The sequence below is a fragment of the Podarcis filfolensis genome (genome assembly GCF_964270895.1).
Source record: "Podarcis filfolensis genome assembly, chromosome: 7".
Taxonomy (NCBI): Eukaryota; Metazoa; Chordata; class Lepidosauria; order Squamata; family Lacertidae; genus Podarcis; species Podarcis filfolensis.
The window spans coordinates 4115606-4126771 of NC_139603.1; the positions used below are offsets into that span (position 1 = coordinate 4115606).

Genomic DNA, 11166 nt, shown 5'->3' on the forward strand with positions numbered 1-11166 from the left:
GGCAGCTGTGTGTGCCATATGCCAAATCCCTTGCTCTTCCTTTCTAAAGGTAAAGGGACCCCTGACCATTAGGTCCAGTCGTGGACGACTCTCGGGTTGCGGTGCTCATCTCGCTTTACTGGCCGAGGGAGCCGGCGTACAGCATGTGGCCAGCATGACTAAGCTGCTTCTGGCGAACCAGAGCAGCGCATGGAAACGTTTTACCTTCTCGCCGGAGCGGTACCTATTTATCTACTTGCACTTTGATGTGCTTTCAAACTGCTAGGTTGGCAGGAGCAGGGACCGAGCAACAGGAGCTCACCCCGTCGCGGGGATTTGAACTGCCGACCTTCTGATTGGCAAGTCCTAGGCTCTGTGGTTTAACCCATAGCGCCACCCGCGTCCATGCTCTTCCTTTCTACCTTTATATTTAAAGTGAACTTGAGCAGCCCCCACTTCCCATTAGAGGACTGTCCTCTGTAAAATAGGGCACATGGCCCCACTTCGCTGTAATTTCAACCAGTACAGAAGCAAGGCAGTTTGCACCCTGGACAGTACTGGAGAAAACACAGCTTCATATCTCCTGGTGGCAATTGGAGTCCCACATGGTAGGTTCAAGAGTGACCCAAGAATGGAATTGTGCATTTATAAAGAAAATCCCTGGAGTGTGTGCCTGTTAAACAGGTGTTTGTTGATAGAGGAGACACTAATCTGCCCCCCCCCCCCCGCTTACGTTATTATTTTCTGGTAGCTAAGGGGGAACTTTGACTCCCCATTGAGCACAGTGCCTTGCTTGGAAGGAGGAGCTTGGTGAGTAAAAAGGCTTAGTAATCTGAGTGTTCCTTCCCAAGAGCCTTCTCCTGTAGGTAAACAAAGCGGATGCTCAGTGCCAGTCCTATAATTAGGCTGGCCCATAAAGTTGGGAATTAATTTATTTTTTACTTTATTCGGACAAATGGCTATTTCCTGTTTTAGGTAAGTCGGTGGTTTTGTTCCAAGAGCCTCTTTTCTTGCTACTTGCATTGGCTAAGCTGATCCAGCTTCCCAGGCGCATCTAACTTTTCACAGTACAAGGGAACATTTCTAACAATCAATTTTCTTAGGTTAATCATTAGCTAATCATCCAGTATGGGCAGAAACCAAATGTGTGTACCCAAGATAAAGGTCTCTGCAGTAAGACAAAGGTAATGCAGTTTTTAAAATAAAAAACACACACCCATGAATATTGTTTACATTGTGTGGACTGGTACCTGGTGTATGTCTCAACACCCAGAGATGATTAAGCATAGCTCTCTTTTCTCTGCAGCTGATTAGATAATGAACTTACAAGGTGGTGGGAGTGGCAGTGGTTCAGATTCAGAAGTGTTTTTTCTGCCTTTAGTACTCCAGGTAGGAAGTTTTTAACTATATCCGCTGCCATAAGTGGCTCAGCGAGTTTCTAGGAAGAATCTGCTTTATTGGTTTTAGGAAAGCAACTGATTCTAGAGTGGTAGTTCTGCGCTTTGGGCCTGGCTGCAAAGGGCTGCATGGCTTGCAAATTTCAGTTCTCAGGATTCTCACAGGATTCTCACATGATCCTTCTGATATGCAGACGTGAGTGCCTTCCACTTTCATGGAGGTAGTGCTTTTGCCTTGGGCCTGGTCCAAAATGTGAACAAATATGTTACTTTTATAATTAAAAATATTCATGAGTATTTCTTGACTGCCTCATCCTGAATTCTCTAGATAATATACAATCTCAATAAAACAAAGTTTAAAACATAACCATAATGTTATCAAAATCCATATTAAATCCAAAGTAGCACAGAAGAATTAAACAATTGCCAACACAAAGATCGCTTAATACATTTGATGTAGAAACTGCCTCAAATTAAAACCCAGCCTAAGGTACACAAGAAGCTGGCACAAAGCAAGCCGGTGTAACATTACACCAGATCTGAACTCTGTTCATCCCCAGGGCTACTACTCATCTTGCCATAGGGTTGCTCCCCCAAAATACTAACATCAATCATATTAAGACAATAAATACTAAGGAGCCTTCAGTTGATATTAAAATGATGTTAAGAGCAATTAAAAGCAAGGTTGTGAGCTGAAATTCAGTCTTGCAAGATTCTGCACATAATCAATGAAGTTATTGCAACTGTTGCATCTTGTGTTAGTAGCTTCACATCAGCAGCACAAACTTCAGCCAAATGAAGAGTTTTTGTTCCTCAGCCTTTTTCCAACCTTTTCCACATTTCTGCCAGTAGTGAGTCACACCAGCCAACAAAAAGCCTCCTCCTTTGTGTTTGGTCTATAGTTAAAGAGATCCCTTTCCCAGTTCTGTCTGTTGCCTGGGGTCTCCTTTGCGTGGGGAGAGCGTTGCAATAGGTTCCTGCACCTTGTTTGTCCTGCTACAGATGCCCCATATGCCTGCTCTCCCTCCTAGCTGGGCTGCTTGCAGCTTCTGGGCTTTGTCTCCACATAAGGAAAATATGTAGAACCCAAATAGTTTAAGGGAGGAGCCAACTCCAGGCTTGCCTTGTGAGCTGGGCCCAAGGGTGGGTGGTGGCGGCAGCAGACTCTGCATCTTCAGACATGCATCTGCTGCAACAACATCCAAAGTGTGTTTGTGGGGGGCTGCAATTTGCCCCAAGTAGAAGGGTGCTGAACCCTCTTGGCACGCTGCTTTCCCTTCTGCAGCTCTCCTGCCTTCCAGGCTGGCACGCTGTGGGGACCTAGCTGGGAGTGGGCAGGAGGGGAGAAGGATGGACTACAGGCTAATGTGAGAAGTTTCAGGGTCCCCCGCCTCTACTGGGGCAGTCAGTAGGCATTGTGCACATCTCTGCCTTCTGGTATACATGGTGGGGGCAGATGTGCATCTTGCTGACACAAGTCTCTCACTGCTGCATGTATTTTGGGGGTGGGGGCTTAAGAGGCTTTCATCACATTCCCTAGGAAAGTCATCCGTACAGAGAAAGGCACATAGCAGTGTTATAGGTGGCCAATATGCTAATGTGATATAAAAAGGTAAGCTGTAATAATGCTATTCCGTAGCCTGAAACCCTAGCCCTGATGGAGTAGGGAGTCTGGCTGCAAAGGGTAGGGGCATACCGTAACCACTTCTGACAGGGTGGTACAAATCCAAACACACACCAGTTAGGATGGATCTGGGAATCAGAATTCAACTAAAGCAGCCCATAATGTGAGTTGGGTTCATTGTGCAAAAATGCACCTGCATGACCCAGGCATGTCCACGGTGAGGTTTTGGTGATAACTGTAAGACACACAGGAAGCAGCCCTTGCTGGGATGCTGCTGCCCGTACTCTTGGATTATGTCATGCTGCTTCTATAGGAAGAAAAAAAACCCCTTACAGTCCCAAGTAAATTCTGGAGGAGTTACACTTTTCAGAATCTGAATTCTCAAAACTGCTGGCACATTTGCAAAGCTAAGCAGAGTCTGCTATGGTTTCAAATTGGATGGGAGACCATGTGTTGAGATTCTTGCATTGCAGGGAGTTGAACTAGATGACCCTTGGGGTCCCTTCCAACTCTGCAATTAAATGATTCCATTAAAACCCTTGTTGATTGATCCAGAACAATGAAAATACCTGCTTGCTGAGTCCTCTTTCTGGCTAGTGGCACATCTGCCTGCATGGGACCGGGACGGGTCCAGAGCCCAGGCACCCTGACATGACCCAGATTTGATTTATTGAGAGGCCTTGGCTGAGTTGCCACCTTGCTTCCTTCTCTTACGAGGGCCAAATACAGCCAATCAGAAGGCACAAAGTGAAGTTCTATTGCTTTCAGCTCACCCTGTGGCTTTGTCAGCCTCCCAAAATGATCTTTGCCTCAGTTACCTCTGCCTGCCAACCTACCCCTTCTCTTTCCAGGGTCTGTTTCCCTGTAGCCCAGATTAAGCAGTCTTGAAGATTACAACTGCCTGGCCCAATAGGTGGGGTGTTGTGTTGGAAGATCTTTAGTCTATTCCATAGTTTAGCCAATTTTTAAAAGAGGGTGGGGACCAGGTAGGGGCTTGACCCTGGGCAAGAACTTTTGCAGATGGACCAGAGGGACAAAGCAGTTGGAGAATATGGTTGGAATGATCTATGCAATATATATTTTTGACCTATGCAAAGCAGCAGCTCTCCTTCTCCAAATGTCCTCAAGTTGTTTTGGAGCATGTGAGGGGAGCTCTTGTTACAGTGGCTGTTGGCACAGGATCAGGTTTCGCTTGCCTTCAGCTTCAGGGGCTGAGCCACACACACTGCCTTTTTATTTCAGGGGTGCAGCAAGTGTAAAGTTTTTGACAGGGCTTTGGAGCAGAATTAGCTGCAGGTGATAGGCCTTGAAAGATTTATCAACAACTTTTGGCCAGTCTTGCTTTTGTGCATTTTAACAACTTATTAGTTCACTTGTTGGCTTCTGCTACTATTTTAATATATTGGTGTGGTGAGATGGTTTGGAACAGGTGTGTCATGGTCACACATTTTAACTCTGGATGTTTATTTTAGTGCAATTGGTGCAACTGTTTTAGAGTCCATGTTAGTAATGAGTATTTGTGTTTCTTTTGCATTCGTTTTTATGCTTGTAAACAGCTTAGAATCCACTTTGGCAATTAAACAGTATATAAACTGATAACAATTGGGAAGGGTGGAGAAGAAGGCACCCGAATAAGTGATTTTAGGTGGGGGGAGAGGTCTAAATGGGGCAAGAGCAGGTGTTGAGCTACCAGGTGAAAGGGCAGATCAGACACTTGATGCCTGTTCTGTCTTCTGGACTTGCCCTCAGCCACAGTATCCCGGAGTTCTACCAGTTTCTAAGGTCAGCTGGTGGTGCTATTAAATGCCGGGTCAGTCCATAATGAGATCTTGCTCGCACATACTTTAATCCAAGACCACCCCATCCCACCAGGCGTAACCAGCTTGCGTTACTGAGACCTGGGGACGTGGGCTGGGACACGTGGGTCACTCTTTCTGGCTCAGCAAGGGCCAAGTGGTGCTGGTGGTCATCCAGAGGGAGCCCATCTTTGCTCTCCAGCATCCCTTGTCTACTTTGGCACCTGATTACCTTGCGATGGATACTTGTGGCGGATCGTGGGTTCCGATGGTGCTCTTTCCTCCCCTGCTACTGAGCAGGTTTCCTCCCTTACCTGACTGGGATAGTCCCAGAATTTATGTTGAGGAATTTAGTAGTAAAGGCTCTGGGAGGCCTCAGCATTCCTGTCTCAACCGGAGAGTATCAATACTTCATAGTTGTCATGGCAACCGTAGGTGCTCAACATTGTCTCGAAACCATTGGGGTGAGGTGGTCCGAAGATTCGGTCTATGAGAGTCAGTATGCCAATGACACCCAGGTTTATCTCTAGTAAGTGGGGGGTCGGCAAGGTAAGAATAAGGAGAAGAAATGCATAGAAGGGAGAAACGGCTCAGGGGGGGCAGCCTATGAAAATGTTTTTTGTGGGTGTTTCATATTTAAGATGCAATTTCTTAAATGTTCACTCAGATTAAGAAAAACTGTTCCCTCTCAGGAACCTCTAACCAATGGTTACTGTATGTTTCTCCAGCCCCCCCTCATCTCGTGGGGCAAATAGCGAATTTGGGAGTTCTGACTTGCACCCTGAGAAATTTTGAAGTAAACAAAAAAGTCTGGAAATCCTGGAGTTCCCACTGCCTTCTGTCACTTGGCCCACGTGCTTTGGTTGCCATCAGCTCCAGCAAGCATGGCCAGTGGCTGCGGATGAACGGAGGTTGAGCACAGCAACATTGAGGGGGCCCAAGGCTCTCCCCCTCCCCCAGTAACCCCTGGGCTCCTTGAATCCTTTCAGATTTTCCACCTGCTTTATAGGAGAGTGAAACATGTGTTTGCATCTGGTTCCACGTCACTTAAAGTGGCAGCTTGCAGAGTCTCTGAGCCCAGAGTGACACTGTTTCGACAGAGCACTTGGGCAGAGAGCGAAGAGAGCAGGAGCTCCCCTTTGTCCCCAGTGTGTGATCTTGCAAAATGCTCCCACTGGAAATGGAGCCGGCTATCAGCTTGTGTTCTGCAATGAAGTTTTACTGCCTGTTGTATCTAGGAATCCTTCAGCCTCCCGGCCTCAGATCAAAGATCTCTTTAAGCTGTTATTGTCTTTGTGCAATGTTTGAATCTCCTGACTGCCTTCCCGCCCCCTGCTGACTTTACAAAGATCAAAATGCTGTAGACCCACCCAACGTACTTTTTTCCAATCCGGAATGCTCCCTTACTTATTTCTAAATGGAGTTGGTGTTTAATTGTGGAACTAGTTAGTCACACTTTGAGGCTATTTTTATCTTCTTTCTCCCCTAAGAGCCAAGAGACGACCAGAGTGTCCAGGATGCCTGTTCTTCCTCTGGTCAAAGAGGCACTTAAACGAGATCCAGCACAAGTGCTGCCCTAGAATTGCAATTTTTATTTCCCACCCCCTTTTCTTTGCGCAAGTGCAAGCACTGAGAAGCCCAGGACTGTGCGTCTTCCCCGCATTCATGCTTCTCCCCACATTCGTGGCTGTGTTGCCACCAGTCTCTTCATTCAGCTTGTGTGCTGTCACACACACTCCATAGTGAGCAGTTGTGCCATATGGGGTGGGGATTTTACCATAGGAAGTTGGAAAGGGATGGCCCCCTTCATCTTTAGGGAGAAAATAGCTGTTTCGTAAATGTATTTCCATATCTCAAAGCTTGCTTCTGCGGGCAGTTTTTCCAAACTCAGTTATTCCAAATTGGAGATTATTTTATTTAATAAATATTAATTTCCCACAATGTCCAGGACAGCTTCCAAAATTGTTTGAAGTGTGCAAAACCACTCCGGGGACAATTATGAGGCCCTTTTTGCTGTGGTGAGTGAATGAGGTTGTAACAAGGCTTTCAAGTTTTACCTTTGTAAGGGATTAGCCTTCAAAGTTATTAAGATAAGAGGAAGCCAAGCAGTCACTGAGAATGTTTGCTCAGTTACCTTATCTATGCTAATCAATTGGCGCAAGCCAAGAGCCCAGTTTAAAATCAAGGCTGAGGGGGTGGAGTTTGGTTGTCTTTGCAGCCCTTGCAGTTCCTGAGAGACCTTATGAAAGCTTTTCTTCAATTCCAACTCTGAGGAACTAAATAGCAAAGATGGTCAAAGCAGGAGGGTCCAGCTGGATGGGTCTGTGGGCTGCAGTATCCAAGAAGCAGCATTTTAAAGCCTTGAAAAAATATTGTTGTGTCCTACGTTGTTAACAAAAACACGAACATTTGTTTCTGTATTAAATTTGTTTAATAATTGACTATATTAAAGCTATTAATTGTGTATTTAATGATATATATTTAATTAAATATATTGATTGTGGATATTAAATAATAATAAACATATTGCGAACACTTTTAATTTACGATATGGAAATTTGATCCAGCAGTTTAAATGGTACTTCTTTGCAAGATGATTTGCATTTCTAATGTGGAACTCTTCAGCTAATATTGTCAAAGCTTGCTGAAAAAGAGGCATTTTACCTAGTTGTGGGGAGTGGAGGCCGCCAAGTCTCCCTTGACTTAAGAGTTTGATAGTCTCAGTGTGACTACAGATAAAGTCTCAGTGTGACCACAGATAAAGTCCTGTCCCAGAGACTTCCTTGCAGGTCCCAATGAACTGGCAAACTCAGTTGGGGGTAGCAGAGCTGTAGCTACGGGGGGGGGGGGGGATAGCCAGGTTTTTTGTCCTGGGTGAAGCTTCCAGTGGGGCACCAGTGAGGCTCCCAGCCTGTGTGTGCCTGTGCAAATGCATGGGGGGGGGCCAAACTGGGTCTTGAACCCGGGTGAAATAAAGCCTAGTAGACAGGGTGATGCACCCATACAGGCCTCAAACACCTGTGCCCGCCCCTGTGCCATTGGGCCTCTGGCAGGAGGGAGGGGGGAGAGGCATGTTGGGATGGACACTCCTTCCATGACACTCCTTCAGGTTGGGGGGGGGGGCAGAGCACACCAGTCTATGTGGAAGATGCGGCCCCATCCCTCCTGCCCAGTTGGCAACAGCTTAGCTGCGTGTTGTGCAGCGTAGCTTGAGTTCTCCCTCCCCTGCCCCTTTGCCTTTCCTTGCCCAATGTAGTTCTGAAAGGCCTAGGAGCAGGGGGTGGCAAACTTTTTCATCAGGGGGCTGGCCCACTGTCCCTCAGACCTTGTAGGGGGCCGGACTATATTTTGAAAAAAATAAATACCCCGCAAGCCGTTCCCACAGCTGCCTCCGGACCTGGAGGAGGAACGCACTTTGCACGCACTCAGGAGCATGTCTCAGCACCGCTGTTGTAGATGAACAGCAGCCGCTCCATCCGCCGTTGTCCGAGGCCAGGTCGGCGGGCAGGCCATGCACGTGGAGTGCAGGGCAGGCGGTGGGCAGCTTACCCTCCAGCACCAAGCTAGGCACGAGGCCAGTAGGTGCGCCAGGCTCCGGCTGAAGACCCACCATGCCCAGGCCCAGGCCCGCCCACCTCTCTGTCCATGGCCGCGCCAGATTTACCTCAGTGTGCGGGCAGCGAGGCTTCAGATTGGCTGCAGGAGCTTCCTGCAGGCAATCCGAAGCTGCGGCAGCGTCACCAGCCTCCCAGAAGCCGTGCCAGCATCGCGGAAGTCAGTGTGGCGAGGCGTCCGCTGCGCGCGGGGACTGACCGAGGGGGCAGCAGGGTCCGCGGGCTGGATTTACAAGCAAAGGGTGCATCCGGCCCCCAGGCTTTAGCTTGCCGACCCCTGGCCTAGGAGGGTAAAAAATACTTTGCTCTTCACCTGGCACCCAAAGGATATTAAACATAGCTGCCGGATGAGCCTCCCTGAGAAGCGCTTTCTGTAATCTAGGAGCTGTCTTTGGAAAGACCCTCTCTGCCCAGGGGACCTGAAGGAGGGCATACGCTACATTAAATCCTTCAGATAACTGGTCCCAAGTTTAAAGATGTTGCACATCTTTAAAGATGTTGTGAAATAGCTTCCATTCACAGATGGGGAGAGAGAAGGGGGGTGGATATTCTTTCACACACCCAAGGAGGACTATGAGGAATGTCCTACAGTAACACTGAGGTGTCAGTGGCTGTGTGGGCAAGAAGCAATGGGGGTGTCGAGAATGGAGCCATTGTCAGGTCGGCTGATGCTGGAGCCTAGCAAAACAGTGTGTTCTCTGTGTGCAGACAAACACAAACTGCATTTGCTAGTTTCATCCATTCAGGCTAGCGACACAAAGCAAGGTCCAGATAGATTTCAAGACAAACCTGTTTGGTTAGTTTCAGCCTGCGCTGATCGAGATCGCCTTCCTCCAGGCATTTGCCAAATTCAAGAAGGCCCCACAAGGACAAAGGCAGAAATGTTTTTTGGGAAATGATCCTTAGCGCAAAAGGGTGATCAACACAGAGTAAAAAATCTAAGTGCAGGTAGTTTTGTGTTAAATTGTTTATTATTTGTATTAGTTTTAGTAGAACTGTTTTTATGAATACCCAGGTGCCTATCAGTTATCCCAGACCTTTTGCTTTCATTGCTTAGAATTCTGGAATGCAAGAGAAGGGTTACTTTCTGCTATTTAATTGGGTAGAGTACCACCTTTCTAGGGACGCGGGTGGTGCTGTGGTCTAAACCAGAGCCTTGGGGTTGCCGATCAGAAGATTGGCGGTTTGAATCCCCGCGATGGGGTGAGCTCCCATTATTTCGGTTCAAAAGCACGTCAAAGTGCAAGTAGATCAATAGGTACCACTCCAGCAGGAAGGTAAACAGCGTTTCCTTGCGCTGCTCTGGTTTGCCAGAAGTGGCTTAGTCATGCTGGCCACATGACCCGGAAGCTGTCTGTGGACAAACAGCCTATAGAGTGGGATGAGTACTCAACCCCAGAGTTGTCTGAGACTGGACCTAACAGTCAGGGTACTTTTACCCTTCTACATTAGTAAAGGAGTGAGATACTTAATTTTTTTAAAATGTGCAAGATGAACATTCAAGAACCTTCCAGGCTTCTCTGTGTATATATCTCTCTCCACATGTTACCTGCAAGCAGCATGTCAAATTCATGTCGGGCAAAACTGAGCCCCACGACCCTCTGAGCATCATTAGCCGTGGGAGAACAGTTGTGTAAATAAAGTCTAAGTTGGCCACAGGCCTCTTCTTGCGTTGTGCGTGATGGTGGGTGATGCATCACAACTGGTTGCAGCTCCTCTTGACGTGTTTTTTTCTCTTCTTCCCAGTGTATGTTGTGGAAGAGCAGCGAAGGGATAACTCTGCCGAAAGTACATGCCTGACAGCGTGTTGGACTGCGCTGTGCTGCTGCTGCCTTTGGGACATGCTGACCTGAGTGCCCTGAGAAGCCAAGACTCAGTACCTCTGACTTGGAGTGCTATGCATTCTTCTTCTTCTTCTTCTTCTTCTCCTCCTCCTCCTCCTCCTCCTCCCCCCTCCTCTCCCCCCTCCTCTCCCTCTGATCTTCTCAACTGCTTTTTTAGTACTGTAATGAAAAATCTGCTTTGCACAGGCGACAGTAACACCTGCCTGCCTTAGAGATAGCACCGTGATGTTGGTTATGCACTTTTTAGTTTTAGTGGAGGAAAACCTCCCTTTCCCCCCACGTCTTTATAGCATTGTTTCTACAACTTTGTGGTTCTTTAAAGAATGTGCTAAATATTTTTTTTGGCAAAAAGGCTTTTACTACAAATTATGTATTTATAATTTTTACCATTCTTAGAAATGGAATAATATGCAATAATTTAAGCCAATCATTGTTTGTTTTTCTTACTTGCTTCCACTTCTGGTTTAACAAATTGGGCTCAATAAAGATTTGGGTCCAGTAATATGAAGAGTATCGGTCAGTTTTTGTTATTCTGTGTGTGTTTAGAGGGCATCCAAAGATAGAAATGCCCAATAGTTGCCTGTTTGTTCCCCAAAAGCTCTTTTGGACCTAGCCTCTGCTTAAGCTGCTTCAGATGTATTTAACTGAATAGCAGGGCTACATACTGTGAAGAACTTAGCACCCTTTTCCTACCTTAAGCTTGCTGGGAAAATATTTGAAAAGCTTGTGCTGAATCTACCAAAGGCTCAAGGAAGATTCCCTTCCTTTCTCCCAGTTTAAACTTCCTTGCCAAATACATTCTCAAGTCCAATGGACCTTAAATGTAGATTCATTTTTCTAAGCCCACAAAAATTACTAGCCTGCGGAAAATGTTCCGAAGCCTGCTGTGGGCTAGAGGAGGAGAGGGTGTCC

General features: G+C 46.9%; 1 protein-coding gene across 3 annotated transcripts in view; it reads left to right on the forward strand.

The window, feature by feature from the left end:
- Positions 1–10756, forward strand: part of CYSTM1 (cysteine rich transmembrane module containing 1) — a 31901-nt gene extending 21145 nt beyond the window's left edge. For all 3 annotated transcript variants that reach the window (XM_083624519.1, XM_083624520.1, XM_083624521.1), the window contains exon 3: positions 10157–10756. In XM_083624519.1, the coding sequence (XP_083480645.1) occupies positions 10157–10263 (107 nt within the window). In that variant the 3' untranslated portion in view covers positions 10264–10756. The remainder of the gene's footprint in view (positions 1–10156) is intronic.
- Positions 10757–11166: the final 410 nt, after the last annotated feature.